We start from the raw sequence: 24,713 nt of genomic DNA, 5'->3' as shown, positions 1-24,713 counted from the left end.
CTTGAATATGGCACACAAAGTTATAAAAAGAGATCTAGGAAAAATACAGCAAAAGTTTTAAAGGATGCAAGGAAAACAGTCAGATGAATATAAAAATGGAACTGCCTTAATTAGCTCTTTTAAATGTTATAAGAATAACATTTATAAGAATACAAACCATCTGGAAGAAGATGAGAATATGATTAGAATTCATATGACAAACATAATTGGATACTTTTTTAAAGGGATTAAAAGCTATCAGGAGCTTAGTGGTATCATTATTTTTATAGTTGCTACAATTTGGTGCTGGCTGAAAAATTGAATGCCATTTTTTAATGAATTGCATGTATCATCCCTAATCAGAATGTACATGTTTAATGGCTATGCCTTAATCATGAAGCCTAACAAAATGATGTAGTAGATGCAATAAAATATTAAATACTTATATGCTTAATGGAGCTAATAATATTTAATATTACAAAACTAATGAAAATCACTAATAAATCAGAGTTCTTAATATCCATGAAGAAAATACTGTTTCAAGATTAAAAAGCAATAATATAACTTGTTAAGGTTACCAATACTAAAACGGGTAGTCTACCCTGAAAAGTATTTGATTTAAAAACTTTGGAAATGCCCAAAATACTAGTACCAGCCTTTTATTAAAAAAAAAAAAAGTTGGAATTTAAGCTTCCAATATTTCATAATCATGACTAAATTAGTACTTTGAAAATAGAACTGAGAAGGAAACTAACATTATCAAGTGATTTTAATAAGACATATTTGAGTCACCAAAAATTTTTATCTGCAAACTAAATATAATCTACAATTTAAATGTTAGCCCTAAGTATAAAAACAAATTACAAATTCCATTCAAATAGTAGATAACAATTGCTCATTAAGGAACAGCACAAATGGTTGAACTGTGCAAATATTTAGCTGCAGGCTTTCAATAAAAAAAAAAAAAAACTGTGTGCTATTTCTCAATGACTTTGATAACAGCATGCATACACACTCAATATTTTAAGGTAGTCTCAACATAAGATAGGTCACAAACCCGAAGTTTAACATGCATTTATATAAACAAATATTGCTTTAGTCAAAATGCAACATATGGGGCAAAAGATTCGTTATTCCTTTCATGTTCAAGAAGTGAGTAAAATAGGCATAAACTTCACTTTGTTAGTTTCAAGCACAATAATTATCACACTCTATAGAGATCCATTTGTAAATCTATAGGAGAATTTCTGCTTGTGCACTGTTTCCCTGCAGAAAGCCCAGGAGTCACCTCACTTCCAGCTGGAAGAATTCTCCATGCGAACATCTCCCCTTGCAATCCTGCCCCAGGCTTCCTAACCCTCCTCTTGACCTAATCCTCTTCAGGTCTCTCCTAGGGCCTCACTACTCATACCTCCCTCCTTTGCACGTCTGCTTTCTTTTCCCTAAAGGCTGCTCTAGTTTGGATACGGAATTTTACAAATATTAGGAGAAATGAGGAGAAAAAGATAAATTTGATTAATTTATTAAAAGAAGTATTCTATTGGAATATAATCAGATGAGGCCCAAGTGTTAAAGGTTCGGTCTCCTCCTGGTCATACTGGAAGTGAGTAGGAACAATCAGAGTTGGTAGAGGTGGGGCCAAATGAGACATCTTTAGATCACTAGGGGAATATCCTTGAAGGAGATAGTGGGATCTCGGCCCATTGCTCTTTTTTGCTTCTCTGCCATAAGCCATAAGCGCTTGGCTCCACCATGCATTCCTGATGATGTGGAAAAGTCTTTCAAATTGGTTTATGGAAGAAGTTTAAAGGAGCAAGCTAGAAAAAGCCTAAAATGTTGTAAGTGATGCTTAACAGTTGATTCTGGTGGGGTCTCAAAAGACAAGACCATTGATAGGAGTGCAATTCTAAAGGTTATGTTAAGTAGGTTTTATATAAAAAGGAGGGTTTTGATGGTAATTGGACTACAGACCAACCTTGTTGCACTGTGGCAAAGAACTGAACTGCATTTTGTCCATTCCTTGGTACGTTTTGGGAAGCCAAACCGAAAGGTGATGGATGGACTGGTTTGTCTAACACAGAAAATTTCAAAGCAGCCCAGTATTAAGGCAGCTTTTACTTTTACCAGGATTTACGGTAAAAAACACAAAGAAACAAAGAGATTTGGAAAACTGGCAGTTGTGCTAAAAGAGAAGCATGTGTATACTTACAGACAAGATGGGTGCTATTGTAGTTGCTGGTGTCCTTAAGAACAATCCAAGTGCACAAAAACAGACATGAAGACCAATGGAACAGAACAGAAGACACAGAGACAAACCCACATAAATACGTTATGTCATACTAAACAAAGGTGCCTAAACATACAATGGAAAAAAGATAGACTCTTCAACAAATGGTACTGGGAAAACTGGAAATCCATATGTAGTAGAAAGAAATTGAACCCCAGTCTATCACCCTGCACAAAGCTCAACTCAAAGTGGATAAGGACCTAGGCATTAGACCAGAGATCCTGCGCCTAAAAAAAAAAAAAAAAAAAAAAGGCCAAACTCTCCATCATGTCAGCTTAAGAACTGATTTCCACAATGAATCCTAAAGCACAAGAAGTAAAATCAAGAATCAACAAATGGGATGATATCAAACTGAAAACCTTCTCCACAACAAAGGAAACAATTAAGAACGTGAAGAGAGAGCCTATAGAATGGGAGAAAATCTTTACCACCTGCACCTCCGATAGGGCATTAATCTCCAGGAAATATAAAGAACTCAAAAAGCTTAACACCAAAATAACAAATAACCCAATCAATAAATGAGCAAAGAACTGAACAGACACAGCAGCAGAAAAAAGCAGCAGCAGCAGCAGCAGCCGCTTGCTGCCACCAAGTATTTCTGGGTTCAGAAGGAAAAAATAATAATATTCTGCCTTGGAAAAAAAGGGAAATTTTCTAGAGGGACTCTCAGAAATTAGCAAGGTCACAGCCATCACAGGCTCAGAGATTTGTAGAGATGCATATTGATTTTAAAGACTTTCCAGGGCAGAGTCTTTTGAGAAAAGAGTCTCTGGGCTCCCTGATTTCCCAGGACCACTGCCAACAAGGCACTCCATTGCAGCCATGGGTCAAGAGGACCCAAGTACAGTTCACTCAGGCAGCATCCATATGATGCTTCTTTTGCAGACGTGTGAAATGAATCAGTTGTGGAATCAAGGAGGTTTCCACCAAGATTTCAAAGGAAAATCTGAGAGCCAGGAAGCATGTTATAGGGTAAGAGCTCCTGCAAGTAGCCTCCAACAGAATGCAGCACAGAACTTTGAGAGCAAAGAACAAGCCTAACTAAGGACCCCAAGAAGATAGAAATGTTGGCAATGTGGAACATTTGCAGAGGGAAGCTGCAGGCAGTGATCCAAGCCAGCCCAGGACAGTGGCTATGTGGGCTATAAACAAAACAGTGGGGGTGGGTCACCCTGAACCCCTGAGAGACCACATCCCCCCAGTGTGCCCAGGATGCCAGTCATACAGCAGGAGGATTTCACGTTCATCGTGCTAGGTTTCAGTCTTGCTTTTGTTTTCCTATTCCTGCCTTTTGGGATGGAAATAAATAACCCATGCCTCTCCTGCCATTATGTCTTGGAAGTTTGTAACTTACATTTTGATTTCATACAGGGGCTCACGGTTGAGTTTTCTTTCAATCTTAAAGGGGAAATTGGCCTTAAACTTTTAAGAAATGATAAAAGTGCTAAAACTTCAGGAATACTCTTGGGGATGAACTGAAGGCATTTTTCATTGTGAAATGAACATAGATTTTTTTGGAGGCCAGGGTACAATGCTGTAGTTTGGAACGTTCCCCAAAGGCCCAAATGTTAAGACTTGCCCCCCAGCTCTTGCAATTAGAAGGTGGTAGAAACTTAAAGAGGAGAGGCTTTGCAGGAGGTCTTGAGATTATTGAGGGACATGACGTTCAAGGGGATAGTTGGATTACAGACCCTTCCTCCACTCTTTTTTCTTCCCTATCATGAAGTGAGTGGTTTGCTTCACTAAGCATTTCCACCATGACATGTTGCTGCAGGCCCCAAGTCAACAGGGTCAACCAATCATGGGCTGAAACCTGCAAAACTGTGACCAAATAAAGTTTTTCTTTTAAAAGTTGATTATTTCAGGTATTTGTTATCACAACAGGAAGCTGCCTATTAAAACAACACTCCCTAGAAGGAATTCATGGACCATGGCTACAAATACCTCAAAGCTCAGCATCCAATATCCTTCCTCTTTAAGACCTAAATTTCATAGTCCATCATATCTGCCTCTCCCCTATTAGAAACGTTTTTGGTAATCATTCTCTATATATTTTCATCTTTCAAAATTTTCTTCTTAGTCTCTGTTTCTTAGTGATATTTGTATCCTCAGGCTCAATAAACATAGGCTCAATAAATGTTGATCAAATCAATCAATCATTGACAAAATTTAGCAAGAACATTCTGGAGAATAAGTTCTAGAATAACTTACTTTTATAAGAAATAGATGATTTTAGAGTTAACTAGGGGAGACCGGGATTGTGGCTCAGCAGTAGAGCGCTTGCCTAGCATGGGCAAGGCCCTGGGTTCCATCTTCAGCACCATAAAAAAATATATTAAATAAAATAAAGGTATTGTGCCCAACTACAACTAAAAAAATATTTTTTTAAAAAAAAAGAGTTAACTATGAACAGTCAAGGCATGAATGCTTTGCAAACATTGTCTCATTTAATCCTCATTAGAGCATAATTCTCATTTAGAGAGTGGAAAACTTCAGCCAGAGAGCTCTGGGGCTTTTCTAGGTTTATACTGCATAATACTTGTTAGCACCTAGTTTCTATGAAACTTTGGACAAGTTACTTAACCTCTCCTGGTGAAGCCCCAGTTTCCACAGCTGTAGCAAGTTTCCTCAGAGAGTGTCTATCAGGGTTGAATGAGACAATGTGTGCAAAGTCCCAAATTCTCTCTCTGCCACATAGTGATCTCTCAACCAACACATACCAATTATTGCCTGACTGTAACCAGAACATAAGAAATGCAGACTTTTTACAATAAAAAGAAGCCACAGGTCATACCATACTATTAATGCCATATATAATATTATAATAATGTACTTGATAATACCATACATTAATGCCATATATAATATTATAATAATGTACTTGATAAAGTGTTAGACAAACGAATAGCTTATAATGGAAATAATGTATCATCCACAGAGTTCAAACTAGCAGAAAAAAACAAAAATCTTCAACTTTTTAACCCAAAACTACAATGAAAACCACAACAAGGGCTGGAGATGGGGCTTAGTGGTAGAGCATTTGTCTAGCACTCAACAGGAACTGGGTTTGATCCTCAGCACCACAGCACTCCCCCAAAAAAATCATCAATAAGACTGGATACATTAAGCAAAGTAGAAATTGTTCACTAAGTTTCTAATTTCTCAGAAAATGACTTAAAATAATTTTAAATGTATAATACAAAGAGAGAACATTATATACACTAGTAATCAAACATATTTCCAATCAGTGGATACCTTCACAGAATCTGGGACACTGTAGCATAGTCGGTCACGCAAACAAGCAATAACATGTTATACATATTCTATTACCTAGATGAGGGGTTGATACGTGGGGATAGAGCACATCCTTCAACACTAAGGACAACCTAGTGGGATGGGTAACTAAGGCAGACTCAGCCAGCAAATGAGTGAGGCAAGGCCCTGCCAGACCTGTATTCTTTCAACTACCTGATGTTCCATCATAATCATCATTATCAGGATGCTCAGAAACAAAAAGAATGGAGTTTGTTTTTACATACATATCTTAGTAGAAAATCAACTTCATAATCAACCTAAAAATAATGAGGACATGGACAGTGGGAGCCTTAACTGTCAGTAAAATTCTTCATTATAATATCAGATGATAAAAGACCTTGGGACAGGTTGGATTGTATCTTAAAAGATTCAACCCACACACACTCCCTCCTGTACCCTCAAATGACTTCAGCGGAATCACCTGGGCTGCCTATCCTTCACTTCGGCAACGACTGCGCTCCAACGTCGGTTGACCCCTGCCAGCTTGTCTTTCAGGAAGCTTCCATCTGCTGGGGACAGTCTCTGCACAATCCCATCCCCAGCTCGATTGACTGCGACCAGGCTGGGCTGATGGCTGCTGATGCCCTCTTCAAGCTCCTGTGACAGAGCACAAGCCAAAGTTAATTCCATGACACAATTCAACTGTTCTGACGCCATGCACCTACCCGAATACTGTGGCATCAGCTCAAGTGTTAGAGAAGCAGATTCCTGGAGGGTGTTTTATGTTCATAACAAAAGACATCTTAAAACAACTTAATTACATTGCAAGGAACACAGTCAATGAAATTTATCTTCAAGTTCAACCCACTCTCAGGAACGTCATCAGGCAAAATAATGTGAAATAGGACAGCTTAATATCATAAAACAAACAACAGCTGTGTACTTTGAAGCCGAAGCATCAATCAAGTTTGATTAAAGTGGATTGCTCATCTTCTTCCAAACAACTGCTTAAATGCATCTCGTTAAAAAAAAAAATTACCCACCATATATTCCTGGCAATACATAAATATATATCCTGCAATATATAAAGAAACTTCAATGTCCTTTGTGCAGAAAGTTTTCAGTAACAATTGAAGGGATATTTTAAAGTCAAATCTAAACATTTTATCTGTACCTCCAAAACCATAGAAATTCATTAACATATTATAGAGAAAAATAAAGCGTTCTATTTAATTCCTCATGAACCTCCTACAGAAAATACATTTTAAAAATTTAATAAAAGAGAAAATATTTTATCAGTGGTAAAACTGAAATTTACTTTGCTTTCTATCATTATTTTTAAAGATCTATTGTTATCAGAAATGACGTTACTATTGTGTTAGGTATTCCCAGAACTGAATTAGACTTACATGAGCAGCTGTCCTGCTGTAGATCAAGAAAAATTTAATTTTATGATAATTATCTATGATACAAAGTATTTGAGAACAAAGTCACAGCTAAGGTATGTATATATTTTTCTGTGGTTGATATAAGTTTGGGTACAAAATTTTACAAATATTATCCTGAATACAAATTGCAAGAGAGGAAGTCATTTTTACACAATTTTTAAAATGAGATTGTTTCTCACATTACCCACCAATGAGCAGTTTTATTTAAATTTCTTTTAAATCCTGATAGAAAACTGTATATGACCAGTTTTTTGTAAACCCCGGAAACCAGAAATTAAATTGGGAATAAAAATTACAAATTACAAATATACTCTGGAAAAATTAATATATGCAGTTCATACTTCTGAAATCTGTCTTAATAGCCACATGATAAATACATATGCAACCTTTTGGCAGATCCCCTTTCAAGAACAGAAAGTGCTCACCTGCTGATGCATCCTGGCATTGTCTAAGTCCAGGCTGCCATCTGGAGCACAGGTGTCCCCCAGTAACTCTTCAGCTTCCGTTATCCACTGTGTGAGGTCGTTCAGGTCACAGTGGAACTGTCTCCATTCTTCCACAGCCCTATCAAAATTACTAGTGGACAAGAAACAAAATAGGTTTTTGAACTCTCCAGTACTGCCTAGAACCAATTTTTCTAAAAAAAGAAATTAAAATACCATTTAAAATGAAAGCCCACAATTGAGTGGATTCAGGGCTATTATACTACAAGACCAATTTTTGTAGTGGGTTGTAGTTAATAATTCCTTTTAGAGAAACAAGCATCACAACAAAAGCAAAGCAAAAAGCAAATACCGCCCCTCCCTCTACTACCCTCCCCAGCCCAACACACACACCAAGAGAGCTTTTAATATAAAAAGATTTAGCCTTCTCTGGCTTGCAAAACCAAAAGTGATTAGCTTAGACATGTTAGCCTACCCAACATTATATATTTAACATGCAAATACCATAAATTATAAAACATGATCAATTATTCTCTTAGAAACGAAATATGTTGTTTTTCTACCAGAACAATTAGTTCAAAGCTAGAACAGGAAGCCAAGACACCTCAGATGCTTCACAATTTTCAAAATTTCCTTATACTCCATTATTTCTATCTATGGACTGAATTCTGTCCCACCAAAATTTACATGTGAAAGCCTTAATCTTAAAGGTGACTACTTGAAGATAGGGCTTTTAAGGTGGCACATGTCTGTAATCCCAGCAATTTGGGAGGCTAAGGCAGGAGGATTATGAGTTCAAAGCCAGTTTTAACAACTTAGCAAGGCCCTAAGAACTTAGCAAGACCCTGTTGCTAAGTAAAATAAAAAAGGAAAAAGTGGCTGAGGATATGGTTTAGTGGTTAAGCACCCTGGTTCAATCCCCAGTACCAGAAAAATAAAAAGAACAAAAAGAAGAAAGAAAGAACACGATCAATACACTACAACCAATAAAATAAGATTCAACACTTCAAGTAAATGAAACCAAATAAATAAAGAAAATAAAGCGATAAAGTAAAAGATATGATAGAGGAGGCTTTTCTAACAAAAGAGAAGATAGCCCTGCACTTACAATTTTGAAAATCCCCTGGAATAAATTGTTTCCCAAAGGAAACATTTTTACAATCAAGAAAATAGTATGTGTATCTGCAATCAACATTACTAATCAGCACAGTTATTGAAGTTCCACCACATTAGCAACATGCACATATGCAAATAAGATAATTAAGAAAGAAAAGTTATCATTATATACACATAGTATGTTGATAAAATGAAAAGGCCAACAAAATCAACTTTATATCCATAGACACACACACTCTTACATACATGGTACAGAAAAAAAGGTAACATATATCATCATTTCAAAAATAAAAAAGAAAAATGTATAACTCTTTTGTAATAGTCCTGATGAGAAAGTTTTACTAACCCTTCAAACTTTACTGATCTCAAAGGAAACAAATAATAAAAATAATTTCAAATTGAACGCTCTTCCATGAATTAATTAAAATGATTTCATTGGAAAAATACAAAAGATTTTTAGAATAACTGGTGGGGAAAGAACATTAATTTCAGAATAATTTGGGAAAATTTATTGTACTGGATGAATAAATTTGTTTTAAAAATGAAAATATGGTATTTGCTTTAAAATAATGGTATTATTAAGACAGAATTAGCAAAATTAAATAAATATATTTTAAATTATGATTTAAAGGAAGTATCACCAAAAAAAAAGAGATAAATTCATTCAATAAAAAGTAATGAAAATGTTGGCTGTTCCTTTAAGAAAAATGAAGCCAAATAGAGCTAATCAGTGCTTCTTAATTCAGGCAGCATAAAAAATTTGCTGAACAATGTTTAAGAAGTGCAAATACAGCCAGGCAATGTGATTCATGCCTATAATCCCAGCTACCTGGGAGGCTGAGGCAGGATGATGAAAAGTTGGAGCCCAGCCTGGGCAACTTAAGACCATGTCTCAAAATATAAAAAAAAGAAGGGGGCAAGGGGCTAGCAGCACTGCTCAGTGATAGAACCCAGTACCAACACAAAAGAAAGGTAGAGATACATGAATCCTACTCATGCTACGGAAGCTGGTGTATAGTACATATCAAAATAAATTTCAGATGGATTAGAATATTAACTGTGCATTTTAAATTAAGCAAATAAAAAATTGGGTGTTGTTGTTGTTGTTTGCCAGGGTAAGAGGAAGTATTGTGGATTGAATCAGTGGGCACTTTACCAATGAGCTACAACCCCAGTCATTCTCATTTTTTATTTTGAGACTAAGTTGCCCAAGCTGGCCTCAAACTTGTGGTCCTCCTGCCTCAGTCTCAGGTCACTGGGATTACAAGCATGCAACACTGTGCCTGGCTAAAAAAAAAAAAAATTTTAAAGTGTACATAAATATTTGCTTCATAGTAAAAAGTTAACTTACATGCATATAAGTTTCATTTAAATTAATGAAATCACAAAGAATTATAAGAGAATTACATAAAATTTTCCACATCTCAAAAAACCACCATTAACAAAATTAAAGGACACAGAAAAGCTATGTCCACTTAAACAACAAGAAATAAAACCATAAATAGCTTCTATCTTTAATGAATAAAAAGTTTTTGCAAAAATAAGCTAATAGTATATCATGATTAAAAAAATAGCAAATCTGAGGCAAAGAAAACATACATAAGAATATTCAAATCTCACTGATAACAAGGTGAAAATAAAACTGAAATGGAACCTATTGCTATAAAATTGGCAAAGCTCTTTTTAAAAAATCCTGTCAATATTATCCAGGGTTCAAAAGGAAGAACACATTCATGAAGACTGTCGGCAGAAGAACAATAATCCAGGGCTGGGGTTATAGCTCAGTGGAAGAGCACTTGCCTAGCATGTGTAAGGCACCTGGTTCAGTTCTCAGCACCACATATAAATAAATAAAATAAAGGTCAGCAACAACTAAAAAATATTTTTTAAAAAAGAAGTACAGTAATCCAAAGTCTTAAAATGTTACTATTATTTTTAATCAAATTTGTCTTCATCTAATAATCAAGTCTATTTTATAAGTATGGTTAAGGATGTACTTAAATGGATATTTTCTAAATGTACAAAGAGATGATATTAAAAATCCCATTCAAAGGAATAAGGTAAAGGCTATTAAAAGCTATCCTCTTGAGGTTTGGATAGTCACATGAAATATGAAAAAAGGTTAAAATGATGCCTAGTTTTTGCATCTCTGAAGTTTTCCAATATATTACAATGTACTGTCCTGTGTTAACTTTGCTCTTATACAGTACTTTATGTTATCTTATTTCTCTTATTTTTCCTTTCTTTCTTTCTTTTTTTTTTTTTTTTTTGTACCAGGAATTGAACCCAGGGGAGCCACATCCCCAACCCTTTTTATTTTGAAACAAGATTCACTTAGTTGCTAAACTTGACTTGTGATCCTCCTGCATCAGCCTCCTGAGCTGCAGGGATTACAGAACATTGAGCTATTTCATACTTTATTTTCATTTCCAATACATTCACAGCTATTGACTAAAATTCTAACCAGATTTATTTCCACCTATTAATAGGCCTGGTCAAAATCTAGTAAGAAAAAGGCTTAAAAACAATCTCTCAAACAGAAGATTATAAAAGATTATAGATGGACTCTGTCACTGTCTTTGATCTTCATCCACATTAATCAAGTGTGTACAAAAAGTATGTGCATTTTAGTAAACTAAAGACCCTTTTTAATTTTTAAAAAAAAATGGATACTATTTAAATACTAAAAATTAAAAGTGCTTCATTATTATTAAGACATTATGTTAAAACATGTCATCTATTTGTGATCAATCTCCTCTTTAAAGGGCTGTATTCATAACAATTTATTAGATATGCCAAATTTCAAAAATATAAAATAAATTCTCTATACAAGTAAACTGTTTCATGGCACATGAACTTGTAGACATATTTTTAGATATTAAATATTAACTTAGTTTGTACATACCCTTTACGATCATTGTACATTCTATTAACTCTGTCCCACTTTGCATTCAATTGAGTCAACATATCCCTGATCTGAATGGCTTCAGGTCCCGAGGCTTCAAGGATAACATCTGGTTGCTGTTCATGAATAACTGCAATCTGCTCCCCAAGTTTGTCCAGTTGGTCTTTGATATTCTAAAAAACATATTATCATGCATTACCAAAATCCAGCAAAATGGTAAAGAATCACAGATAACCAAAAATACGTATTGTGTAATGCTCATTTAAAATAATAATGAGGACAAACATTGTTGTTGTTGTTGTTGTTGTTTTAAAGAGAGAGTGAGAGAGGAGAGAGAGAGAGAGAGAGAGAAGAGAATTTTTAATATTTATTTATTTTTTAGTTCTCGGCGGACACAACATCTTTGTTGGTATGTGGTGCTGAGGATCGAACCCAGGCCGCATGCATACCAGGCGAGCGCGCTACCGCTTGAGCCACATCCCCAGCCCTGTTGTTGTTGTTTTAATGAACAGCTGCATTGGTCAAAGTGTGAGGAATGTAATACAAATGGCAAGGGGGAAAATTCTCACTGATATTCAAAGTGGCTTTTGGACAGGACATGAAAACCTCTGTTACATTCTGAAAAGGTAATGGAGCATTCAAGACTAGAATTATTTATATTTTCAAAGATCTAATTATGATAGTTTAAATGACAGAAATGAACTATATAAGTTATCAAACCTATCAGTGATATTATTGTGAGTTTATATATAAATGCAATCAAATTGTACAACAAAGCCTAGACAGAATTTAATAGTTTAACTAACTTAGAATCAAGATGCCATATAATTGGCCAATCTTAAATCATTTAGATGACCAGACAAAAGCTGACATTTCACTCAAAGGACAATCAAGTTTGTAAGACAGGAATATGTTCTCTACTTATGTTTAAGGTCTCTGCTGTTGCAAAAAAAGTCATAACTGTTCATATATAAAAATTCATAACCAATTTTTTAAAAATAAAATTTTTACTATAATTCACTGGAGAGTATAAGAAAGTTTTGTTATTCATATCCATTAATTATTCCTTGGTACAATTTTAAAGGATCTGGGCCATCTAAGTGGGCATGATGATTCTGGCTATTCCCTCTGCAGTGCCTGCAGATTTACCTTCAGTGAGACTTCCTGAAAAGAGAAGTCTTCATAGACAGTGTTTTTTAGTTCAGGAATATTAAGTGATAATTCCACATCATCCATGGTAAGTAAAATTTTGTTAATTTCAACCAGATAATCCGAGGGGAGAGGTGATGATCTCATTCCAGAAGCAAGTGGACTTGTTTTCCTCTGTTGGATAGGGATAGCCTAGAAAACATTTTTGAAAAAACAGTGCACATATTTTAAAAGAGCCCCACACTGAGTAATAGCAAATTGAGAAAAATACAAGACTATTATGTGGATGCATTCAAAACCATAAACCAAAATAAAGAATTTTAACCACAATTTTTTAAATTTTAAAACTGTATTGCTACAGAATCCTTAATAATCTTTATTCTAATTTTTAACTGTTGCCTGATATTAAAACAGCTTTGATTAAGTTAATGTTTGAAAAGTTTGTCTTTAAGATCTAAGTTATCTAAACTCACTTTGCAACCAGGAGACATACCAATTCCTTTCCTAAATTGTTGAAGAAATGAGAAAATGTGGCCAATAATGAAAACTTTGTTTTCCCTTTCTTTTGCAATACTGGGGACTGAACCCAGGTCCTCACACATGCTAGGCAAGCACTCTACCACTGAACTGCATCTCAACTCTTTTTCATTTTATTTTGAGACAAGGTCCTTACTAAGTTGTCCAGACTGGTCAAACTTGTGAACCTCCTGCTTGAGCCCCCCAAAGAGCTGGGATTACAGATATGTGCCACCACACCTAGCTTATTTCACCATTTTAAAAATATCACAATTAAACACTTCAAAGCTTCACTGCTGAAAACATAAGTTAAACTTGTTTTTGAAACATCACAACTGGGCAAGGTGGTATACATCTATAGTCCCATTTACTTAAGATGCTGAGGCAGGAGGATCACAGATCCTGGAACCCAGAAATTCAAGGCCAGCCTAGGCAACACAGAAAGACCCAATCTCAAAAAAATAAGTTTAAAAAAATTAAAATTAACATATGAAAGACAGTGGGAATTTTGGTTAAAATACTATCCAGGTAACCCATTATATACTCTTACCTTTAAGAACAATATTATATAGCATGAATATTTGACAGAAGACAATTGGTCCTAAAGTACTAAAGTTGACAGCCTTGAGGCTCTGTGAACTCCTCATTTGCCCTGATGTAATTATTCTGGATCTCCTATTCAGAGCTTTCTCTATAATAAACTGTTCTCTAGGCTGGGCCACTTGCATAAGGAATTCCAGTCCTTTGCTCCTATACGATTATAATTTAATAAGTGCTATTTGCAAAAAGACAAAATATAGCTACTTACAAATTAAGGTACCTTCCTTAACATTTTTACTTCCATGTTGAATTTTTAAAAAGTAATATTCATCTATAAATTTAAAAATGTTAGTAGAAATGATCACAAATGCCTATTCATTCAGTTAGTGACCTTGAAAATGCTTACAATACCTAAATGAAACAATGAAACTTAAGGCTCCAGACTCAAATTTGTGAGTCAGTAACATGGTGTTCACTTCAGAGGTCTGTATTTATTGCCTCCTAGAATTTGATGAACTACTGCTTTCATCAATTCCTGGGCAGCCAGGTAGGAAGTCTACAGGTTTCCTGACTTTACCAATAGGATTAATTATACTTCTAATATTAATTTTACTATCCTCATACCATATATTTAAATTTTAGTCAGAAAAAAATTCTAGATATGTGTGTATATTGTCTACAAGAGCAAATTCTATTTTTAAGCAATTATAAAAGAATGCCGAAATAAATAATACATTCGCCCAAGAACCACTTTTGGCTTTAATTTTGGTTTTGGTTTGGTTTCTGTGGCACTGGGGACTGACTCCTGGATGCTCTACCACTGTACTACATCCCAAGCCTTTTTATTTTTTATTTTGAGACAAGGTCTTGCTAAGTTGTTAAGGCTAGCCTCAAACGTATTATCCTCCTGCCTCAGCCCCCTTAATCATGGGGATTACAGGTGTGTGCCACCATACCTGGCAAGAACCAGCTTTCAATTAAAAAATGCTGAAAGAAAAAAATCTAAAATAATGTTTTCTTGTTTTTATTTCCAATAAGACAATTTGTTTGGGAAGATCACAAAATGAGGCTTAACTGTTTCATCTTATCTTTAAGGAAAAAGAAAACAACCAATGAAGGTACATATGGGTTGAGTGATATGTCAAAAGAGTAGAAGAGAAACTGGGTCCCCTTCTCCTACATGGCTTCCTACCCATGAATCAGGATCCTGCAGACAGGCCATCTGGTGTATTCAAGACCAAAAATGGCTCCAGACTTGGTGCCTGTAGGACATTTAACTTTGTAATGCTTTTCTTCATTGAGTTTCATTAGGTATAACCATGTGCCAAATTTTTGTTTTAAGTTTGCTCTAGTGGATATGTCTGAGAGCCACTTTTCTACCTCAGCAACTTCTCCAAGATCAGGGATTCTGTGCTGCTTCCTCAGTTACATAACAGACTGTTATTCGTCAAAGCCACCTGGACCTGAGGCTTTAGAATGAACTGAGGAGGTCAGTAGGTATTAAAAAACTCTAAGTTAAAAAAATAAATCACATTCATCAAGACTGCCTCTTTTTCTTTCCAGACTGTAAAGACAACCCAGGATTTTTCTGGGCTTTCATACTCGTGAAGAGGCAGCAAGGCAGTTCAAGATGTGCTTTCTATATTCCCAGAATAGATCCCCCCCCCCCCAGAGAGTAATCAATCAAAATGCCTTGAAGAAAAAAAAAAATGTCCTTAAGATCTGACCTGACCTAGACTTTCCTTCTGGAAAATTTTATTTTTAAAGAATTCTGCAAAGACACAGAAACAGAAAGACACTACAGGTTAGTATTGAAATGAGACGGTGTTACATGATATGGCTCATCACACCAAACTTGAGTCTAAATAGATGGAGTTTATTTTAACTGAGTATTTTATAAAATCTTATATAAGTTTTGTTTTTGTCAAACTATAGGGAGGAAAAAGACAGAACTACACAGAATTGATATGAAAAAAAAATTAAAAATCACATGTGGCTAAATAAAAATTTTAAATCAGTACATGTTAAAGGTAAACTAATTAGAAGATGAAAACCAATAAAATAATGTTATAGCAAATATGACAGGGGGCTAATATCTTTATTTTATAAAGCCCTCATGCATATTTCAGATTAGTTACATCCTAGTCCACAAATGGGAAAAGGTGATCTAATACATATTTCAAATAAGAAAATGAGTCCTGTAATTGGTGGCCTTCAATCTTGACTGTACATTAGAATCATCCAAAAAGTTTTTGTTTTCCTAAATACCCACATCTAGATTTTACTTGAAAGATTCTTATTGAAGAATTCAATTGAAGGTACTGCTGTTTTGGGGTTTTGTTGTTGTTGTTGTTTTATTTATTTGTTTTTCAACTTCCTCAAATGATTCTAAAGGTCATAGTTAAGAACAATATTGATTTAGAAAACTATATATCATATTTGAATATATATATATATATATATATATATATATATATATATATAACATATTTGTTCTAATGAAACAGATAAATCATTTTAGTTACAATTAATAAGGCTAATGAAACCACAAGGAATGCACCTGAAATAGCTTAAAGCTTTTTAAAAATTAATGTATGTATTGAAAGCCTAAAAATTACTTCTATTTTAGATCAGTAATAATTGCTGATTTGAGATCTAAAGTTTAAAGAAGAATATACTCCTCAATGGAACACTTTCAGATAATGTTTACATAAAAAGATTCATATTTATATAATTGAAAGTGAATATATGACAATTTTAATAAAGATAAACACAAGAAAATAACTTCTAGTGTTTTCTAAGTATGGGAAAATTAGCACTCTCCTCTCTTCATTATGGAAGTATTAACTGGCATAAATTTTCTATTGGGTTATTTGGAAAATCTAGTAAATAGCCAATGTATGTACAATGTCACTGCAATAGCAAGGAATTCTAAGAATTGATCCCAAGAGGCATTAAGAGATGAACATTCCCTGGGTTCAATCCCCAGTACCAAAAGAAAAAAGAAATGAGCATATAGATACATGTAAGATGAATGAGAAATGGCGTGGAGTCTCCAGGAAGTATAAGGGGAGACAGATACTTTAAAAAGTCCCAATATAAATAAAATAAAACAAATTACTCTGATAAAATAAATAAAACAAATTACTCTGATAAAATCTGATATGTGTTAGAAGTGAAAAATGGAGCTATATCTGAAAAGATAATGCATTTTTGGGGTAAAAGAAAAAGACAAAATCACTCCAGGAAGTAGGAGTAGACTCAGAGGTGCCAAGGTGGATAGTGCGTTTAGGAAAATGTAAAGAAAAACCAGTAAAGCTCTCTACATGGGGAGGGACAGAAAGAAGATGTAGCCTTGAGATGATGTTATACTGATGATGCTTGCACTTAAAGCCTCTGTATTTTGCAATCTTTTTGAAGGTAAAGGTATGGCACAATCAGCTATAACTTTGGGGAAAATAATTCTGAAGAAAATAAGAAGGATTGCACCAGAGTAAGAAAAACTGAACATAAAAAAAAACTGAAGGGGACACATTATAACAACTGGGGAGAAAAACATTGGTCTGGGAATAACGGAAAAGTATAGTGAACCAAGAGATGTTAAGGCACATTCCCTTGGTCCTATAATAAGGATTGAGTGCTGACTTCAAGTTCAGACCTATATCTGCTTCATTCAGTCCCATGGTTTTGTTCCCTGCTTGATGTGGAAGAGGAACATGGTATGTGGGATCAAGAAATAGCTGAGTGATGCTAGAGTCTGCCGTGAGAGACTGGCTAGTTTTTAAGGTCATTGACTGAGGTAGAAAATAAATCAGGAAACATGAGGGTATGGGGAAAGGGCAGTCACTTTGAGGCATATCACAAGGCTGCATCCAGTAGCAAGCCACATCTACACTGGAATCGATTCAGAGTCCAAAATCATCAAAGCAAACCAATTCCTTAGGAGTTTCCATAGAGCAGACCCTTTGGGATCACCAGACCCACTTACGATACAGCACTGTCAACTAAAGGCGAATCCTGTTCTTGAATATAAATCACAGTACATCAGTTTCAACTGGTTATTTATGAACTAAAAAAATTTTTGATGTGCCCAAGACCTCCACATATCAAATGCAGAACTGAAGGAGAAAGTCACTTCAGAAAAGGACTGATTTTTTTTTTCTACGTTTCAACATGATCAGAAAAGACCACTAATAAGGTTTTATTCTTCTACTTCTTTGACTCCTGCCTCATCCAAAAATATCAGTCTATCTAGTAAAATGCATTAAAGGAGGAGATAATATCCCAACAGGTTTCTTTTAAAGCATCCAAGAAAATGAAATCAAACAACCCAATGGCAGGAGCTGAATAAGTTTTGTAAATGCAACCAGGATTCTCCCACCAGACCTTAATTTTGTTGTATCTTGTGTGCAAAAGTAACAACTGCAAACGGATCTTTTCTTTCCTATTGTCCTCCATAGGCTGATGGAGCATTTGTTCTCCTCTTCGTAGAACTTCCTCAATCTGGGCTCTCTTCTCGTCCATCTGAATGTTTAAAGGAAAAAATGATTCAAAAGAAAAATGCATAGTTATTTACTATCGTCAGCAAGTGAGAGAACTAACATATGAAGTACAGCAGAAGTCATCATAACCTGAATGATAAAAATAATTCATGTTTCACTTAAAATACTTCATATTTGAAATTAAAATATCCCAAAGCTAGTTTAGCACAAGTTATGCTAAGGATTACATAGTCAGCATGTGGGTGGGGTGGAGTTAAGCATGACTACATAAAGCACTTGACAAATCTTACACTGACATTTAGAAAACCTGGATTTCTTCAGTCATGATTGGCAGGTTATGTGGGTAAAAATATAATTAAAAGAGAAGAAAAAAAATGAGACTGCGGTTTTACAAATCCCCTCCAACCAACCTTTTCATTATCATCACTGGATTCCGAGTGTTTTTCCACAACTTTTAACATGCTTTCTATGTCATTTTCTAATTTGTCCAAGTCAGAGAAAGGCACACCAGCTTCCAATGCTTCGGTGGTAACCAAATGTTGGTACGACAGTGGCTCTTGACCAATAAGCAGCTGTAGAAGAAAAGGGGATCTCTGAAGATATATTCTTAACTTTCCCCGAATAACCAGAGACAGGGTGTCAAGAGAGGAATGATCATTTATTGGAACTGACTTTAATTTCATTCATTCATATAGCAACAATTTTAACCACATGGGCTTCTGTGAATGACCTGTTTTCTCCAAAGTCTAGCAGAAATGCGAGGTAGTGTGTAATTGGCTATGGCTGTGTACTGGATCCTGAGAGCACATGTGAGCATAGTAGGCAAAAGCGACATTCAAAAGCCATCCCTGCCATGGCCACAGGAGGGAGAAATAGGACCCACCACCCAGAGGAAGGACATCCACAGAATGTTTCCCAGTCACATTGCCCCAGAAGCATTTCTCTTGGACTGTGATACCCAACTATTAAAAAAAAAAAAAAAAATACTTCTCAATGCAACATTTTCAGGTTAAGCCTATATGAAAATATTTGTATTTCTATAACAGTAATCACCAAACAATTTTTAATAAAACTAAATGCAGGAAAATGGCACTTAGTGTTGGCTAAGTGCGGGAAAACTAACACTCTCATGACCTCATTATGGAAGTATTAACTGGTCTAAACTTTCTAATGGGCTGTTTGGAAAAATCTACTTAATAGTTAGATGCACAATTTTGCTACAATTACAAGGAACTCTAAGAATGAACTGACCTCAGTGACATAATAAGAGAAGAACAAATAGATAAGTCTAAAATTATCTTAACAAATGTAATACTCATAAAGGCTCAATGAAAGTGGAAAATGAACTTAGAAAATCTTAACAGATCACCTGATGAAATACTCTGTGACCATTAAGAATCATGTCAAAGGAGAATATGCAAAACAATCAAAAAATTGATATTTAAGTGTCTCTTATGAATAAAAGCAGATATAAATGGCAAAAGATTTGCAGAGGTTATTCATAGGGATGATGGTAAAATTTTTCTTTGTATTTCCTGTTACTCTATCCTGTCTTGTTTATTGTTTTTTATACCAAGAAAATCTCCCATAAATCTATTGAAAAGAATAAATTTAGATCATACAGTAAGGAGATAAGAAAAACAAAAGCCAAAGCAAGATTTTTGTTTATTTTCTTTAAATTGTGAATAATCTAAGCATATTCATAATTATAAAAGATAATTTGGCTTACTCTATCAGATATTTCAAATTAAAGCAAGGTTAGATAATTTTTATTCCTTCCCTCCCCACCCCAACACACACACAAAAAGTGTATCTGTCTTCATTGATAATCTCAATACACAACTCTCTAAAGGTTAACAATATAAAAATGCTGTCCTGAAAAGAAACTGAACAGGAACATCATAGAAAAAGAAATACAAATGGCCAACAAATATGTGAAAAAAAAATGTTAAACATCTCTAGCAATTAGAAAAGTGCAAACTAACACTACACTGATATCCCGTCTCACTCCACTCAGAATGACAATTATCAAGAATAAATAAATGTTGGCAAGGATGTGGGGGAAAAGGCACACTCCTACATTGCTGGTGGGACTGCAAATTGGTGCAATCATCTGGAAAGCAGTATGGAGATTCCTCAGAAAACTTGGAATGGAACCACCATTTGACCCAATTATCCCACTCCTCAGAATATACCCAAATGACTTAAAATCAGCATACTACAATGTTTATAGCAGCTCAATTCACAACAGCTAACCTATGGAACCAACCTAGGTGCCCTTTACCAAAGGAATGGATAAAGAAAATCTGGTATATATACACAATGGAATATGAGTCAGCCATAAAAAGAATGACTTTAGACTTTTGTGAGTAAATAGATGGAACTGGAGATTATCATGCTAAGTGAATTAAACCAATCCCCAAAAACCAAAGGTTGAATGTTCTCTTTGATCTGTGGATGTTAACACACAATAAGGTGGAGGGAGGAATCGAAGGTTTGTGGATTAGACAAAGAGAAATGAAGGAAATGGAGGGGAGATGGAAATTGGAAAGACAGTAAGATGAATCAGACATAACTCTCCTATGTTTATATGTGAATACACCAACAGTGAAACTACATCTTGTATGACCCCAAGAATGGGATCCTAATAGAATAAGTTATACTCTATGCATGTATAATACGTCAAAATACACTCTACCGTCATCTATATCTAAAAAAAACAAGTGAAAAAAATTAATCAATATTTTAAAAGATGCCATCCTATGGGCACAAGCCAAGATCCTGAAAAACACAGACTCCTGTGATTCCTGAGAATGGCACATGGTTTAGACAACCCTGACCTCAGCTCAGCCTTTCCCCCACTAAACCATCAAAATATGCTCATCTTTTCCACTTAACACTTACTGAAGCATCCACTCCTTAAAGCATAGCAGTCGAATGCTCCCTTTCTTTCCCTTATAAAACAAGAATACAGAGAGAAAATGGGAAAGACACAGAGGCACAGCATCACATTGGAGCACAGATGAACACCTTTTTACAGAGAAAAGCTCTTACTTATCTCTTTTAAAATTCATAAACCCCTTCTTTTTTATTATTTTATTTTTTTTAATTGTTGGTCGTTCAAAACATTACATAGTTCTTAATATATCATATTTCACAGTTTGATTCAAGTGGGTTATGAACTCCCATTTTTACCCCGTATACAGATTGCTGTATCACATCAGTTACATTTCCATTGATTTACATATTGCCATTCTAGTGTCTGATGTATTCTGCTGTCTATCCTATTCTCTACTATCCCCCCTCCCCTCCCCTCCCCTCCCCTCCCCTTTTCTCTCTCTACCCCCTCTACTGTAAATCATTTCTTCCACTTGTATTATTCTTCTCTTACCCCTCATTTCCTCTTATATGTAATTTTGTAAAACCCTGAGGATCACATTCCATTTCCATGCGATTTCCCTTCTCACTCCCTTTCCCTCCCACCTCTCATCCCTGTTTAATGTTAATCTTCTTCTCAAGCTCTTCGTCCCTACCCTGTCCTTGGTTACTCCCCTTATATCAAAGAAGTCATTTGGCATTTGTTTTTTAAGGATTGGCTAGCTTCACTTAGCATAATCTGCTCTAATGCTATCCATTTCCCTCCAAATTCTATGATTTTGTCATTTTTAAATGCAGAGTAATACTCCATTGTGTATAAATGCCACATTTTTTTTATCCATTCATCTATTGAAGGGCATCTAGGTTGGTTCCACAATCTTGCTATCGTGACTTGTGCTGCTATGAACATCGATGTAGCAGTGTCCCTGTAGCATGCTCTTGTTAGGTCTTTAGGGAATAGACCAAGAAGGGTAATAGCTGGGTCAAATGGTGGTTCCATTCCCAGCTTTCCAAGAAATCTCTATACTGCTTTCCAAATTGGCTGCACCAATTTGCAGTCCCACCAACAATGAACAAGTGTACCCTTTTCCCCGCATCCTCTCCAGCACTTGTTGTTGTTGGACTTCATAATGGCTGCCAATCTTACTGGAGTGAGATGGTATCTTAGGGTGGTTTTGATTTGCATTTCTCTGACTGCTAGCGATGGTGAGCATTTTTTCATGTACTTGTTGATTGATTGTATGTCCTCCTCTGAGAAGTGTCTGTTCAGGTCCTTGGCCCATTTGTTGATTGGGTTATTTGTTATCTTATTGTCTAATTTTTTGAGTTCTTTGTATACTCTGGATATTAGGGCTCTATCTGAAGTGTGTGGAGTAAAGATTTGTTCCCAGGATGTAGGCTCCCTGTTTACCTCTCTTATTGTTTCTTTTGCTGAGAAAACACTTTTTAGTTTGAATAAGTCCCATTTGTTGATTCTAGTTGTTAACTCTTGCGCTATGGGTGTCCTATTGAGGAATTTGGAGCCCGACCCCACAGTATGTAGATCATAGCCAACTTTTTCTTCTATCAGACGCCGTGTCTCTGATTTAATATCAAGCTCCTTGATCCATTTTGAGTTAACTTTTGTGCATGGCGAGAGAAAGGGATTCAGTTTCATTTTGATGCAAATGGATTTCCAGTTTTCCCAGCACCATTTGTTGAAGATGCTATCCTTCCTCCATTGCATGCCTTTAGCCCCTTTATCAAATATAAGATAGTTGTAGTTTTGTGGATTGGTTACTGTGTCCTCTATTCTGTACCATTGGTCCACCCGCCTGTTTTGGTACCAGTACCATGCTGTTTTTGTTACTATTGCTCTGTAGTATAGTTTGAAGTCTGGTATCGCTATACCGCCTGATTCACACTTCCTGCTTAGCATTGTTTTTGCTATTCTGGGTCTTTTATTATTCCATATGAATTTCATGATGGTTTTATCTATTTCTACAAGAAATGCTGTTGGGATTTTCATTGGCATTGCATTGAACTTACAGAGAACTTTTGGTAATATCGCCATTTTGATGATGTTAGTTCTGCCTATCCATGAACAGGGTATATTTTTCCATCTTCTAAGGTCTTCTTCTATATCTCTCTTTAGGGTTCTGTAGTTTTCATTGTATAAGTCTTTCACCTCTTTTGTTAGGTTGATTCCCAAGTATTTTATTTTTGGGGGGGATATTGTGAATGGAGTAGTTGTCCTCATTTCCGTTTCAGAGGATTTGTCGCTGATATACAGGAATGCATTTGATTTATGCGTGTTGATTTTATATCCTGCCACTTTGCTGAATTCATTTATTAGCTCTAATATTTTCTTTGTAGACCCTTTTGGGTCTGCTAGGTATAGAATCATGTCATCTGCAAATAGTGATAATTTAAGTTCTTCTTTTCCTATTTTTATGCCTTTAATTTCTTTCGTCTGTCTAATTGCTCTGGCCAGTGTTTCGAGGACTATGTTGAACAGAAGTGGTGAGAGAGGGCATCCCTGTCTTGTACCAGATCTTAGAGGGAATGCCTTCAATTTTTCTCCATTCAGAATGATGCTGGCCTGTGGCTTATCATAGATTGCTTTTACAATGTTGAGGTATGATCCTGTTATCCCTAATTTTTCTAGAGTTTTGAACATAAAGGGATGCTGTACTTTGTCAAATGCTTTTTCTGCATCTATCGAGATGATCATATGGTTCTTATTTTTAAGTCCATTGATGTGGTGAATAACATTTATTGATTTCCGTATATTGAACCAGCCTTGCATCCCAGGGATGAATCCTACTTGATCATGGTGTATAATTTTTTTTATATGTTTTTGAATCCGATTCGCCAGAATTTTATTGAGGATTTTTACATCTAGGTTCATTAGAGATATTGGTCTGTAGTTTTCTTTCTTTGAAGTGTCTTTGTCTGGTTTAGGCATCAGGGTGATGTTGGCCTCGAAGAATGTATTTGGAAGTTCTCCCTCTTTTTCTATTTCCTGAAATAGCTTGAAAAGTATTGGTGTTAGTTCCTCTTTAAAGGTTTTGTAAAACTCTGCTGTATACCCATCTGGTCCTGGGCTTTTCTTAGTTGGTAGTCTTTTGATGGTTTCTTCTATTTCCTCAATTGATATTGGTCTGTTTAGGTTGTCTATATCCTCCTGACTCAATCTGGGCAGATCATATGACTTAAGAAATTTATCTATGCCTTCACTATCTTCTATTTTATTGGAATATAAGGCTTCAAAATAATTTCTGATTATCTTCTGTATTTCTGAAGTGTCTGTTGTGATATTGCCTTTTTCATCCCGTAAGCTAGTAATCTGAGTTCTCTCTCTTCTTCTCTTCGTTAGCATGGCTAAGGGGCTGTCAATTCTATTTATTTTTTCAAAGAACCAACTTTTAGTTTTGTCAATTTTTTCAATTGTTTCTTTTGTTTCAATTTCATTAATTTCAGCTCTGATTTTAATTATTTCTTGCCTTCTACTTCTTTTGCTGTTGTTTTGCTCTTCTTTTTCTAGGATTTGGAGATGAAGTATGAGATCATTTGTTTGTTGGTTTTTTCTTTTTTTAAGGAATGAACTCCAAGCAATGAATTTTCCTCTTAGAACTGCTTTCAATGTGTCCCATAGATTCCAATATGTTGTGTCTCTGTTTTCATTTAACTCTAAGAAGTTTTTAATTTCCTCCT

The 24,713-nt window shown here is 35.3% G+C and overlaps 1 protein-coding gene across 7 annotated transcripts in view; it reads right to left on the bottom strand.

Moving 5' to 3' along the window:
• Nucleotides 1–24,713, bottom strand: part of UTRN (utrophin) — a 529,451-nt gene that overhangs the window by 298,273 nt on the left and 206,465 nt on the right. For all 7 annotated transcript variants that reach the window (XM_081294420.1, XM_081294421.1, XM_081294422.1 and 4 more), the window contains 6 exons: nucleotides 18,551–18,712; nucleotides 18,025–18,162; nucleotides 12,583–12,774; nucleotides 11,434–11,606; nucleotides 7,395–7,545; nucleotides 6,003–6,178 (listed from right to left, as the gene is read on the bottom strand). In XM_081294420.1, the coding sequence (XP_081150546.1) occupies nucleotides 6,003–6,178; nucleotides 7,395–7,545; nucleotides 11,434–11,606; nucleotides 12,583–12,774; nucleotides 18,025–18,162; nucleotides 18,551–18,712 (992 nt within the window). The remainder of the gene's footprint in view (nucleotides 1–6,002; nucleotides 6,179–7,394; nucleotides 7,546–11,433; nucleotides 11,607–12,582; nucleotides 12,775–18,024; nucleotides 18,163–18,550; nucleotides 18,713–24,713) is intronic.

Source organism: Spermophilus citellus (genome assembly GCF_964194105.1).
Source record: "Spermophilus citellus genome assembly, chromosome: 5".
In the NCBI taxonomy this organism is placed as follows: Eukaryota; Metazoa; Chordata; class Mammalia; order Rodentia; family Sciuridae; genus Spermophilus; species Spermophilus citellus.
The sequence above is the reverse complement of the archived record's forward strand: the minus strand, read 5'-3'. Positions and strand labels throughout refer to the sequence as shown.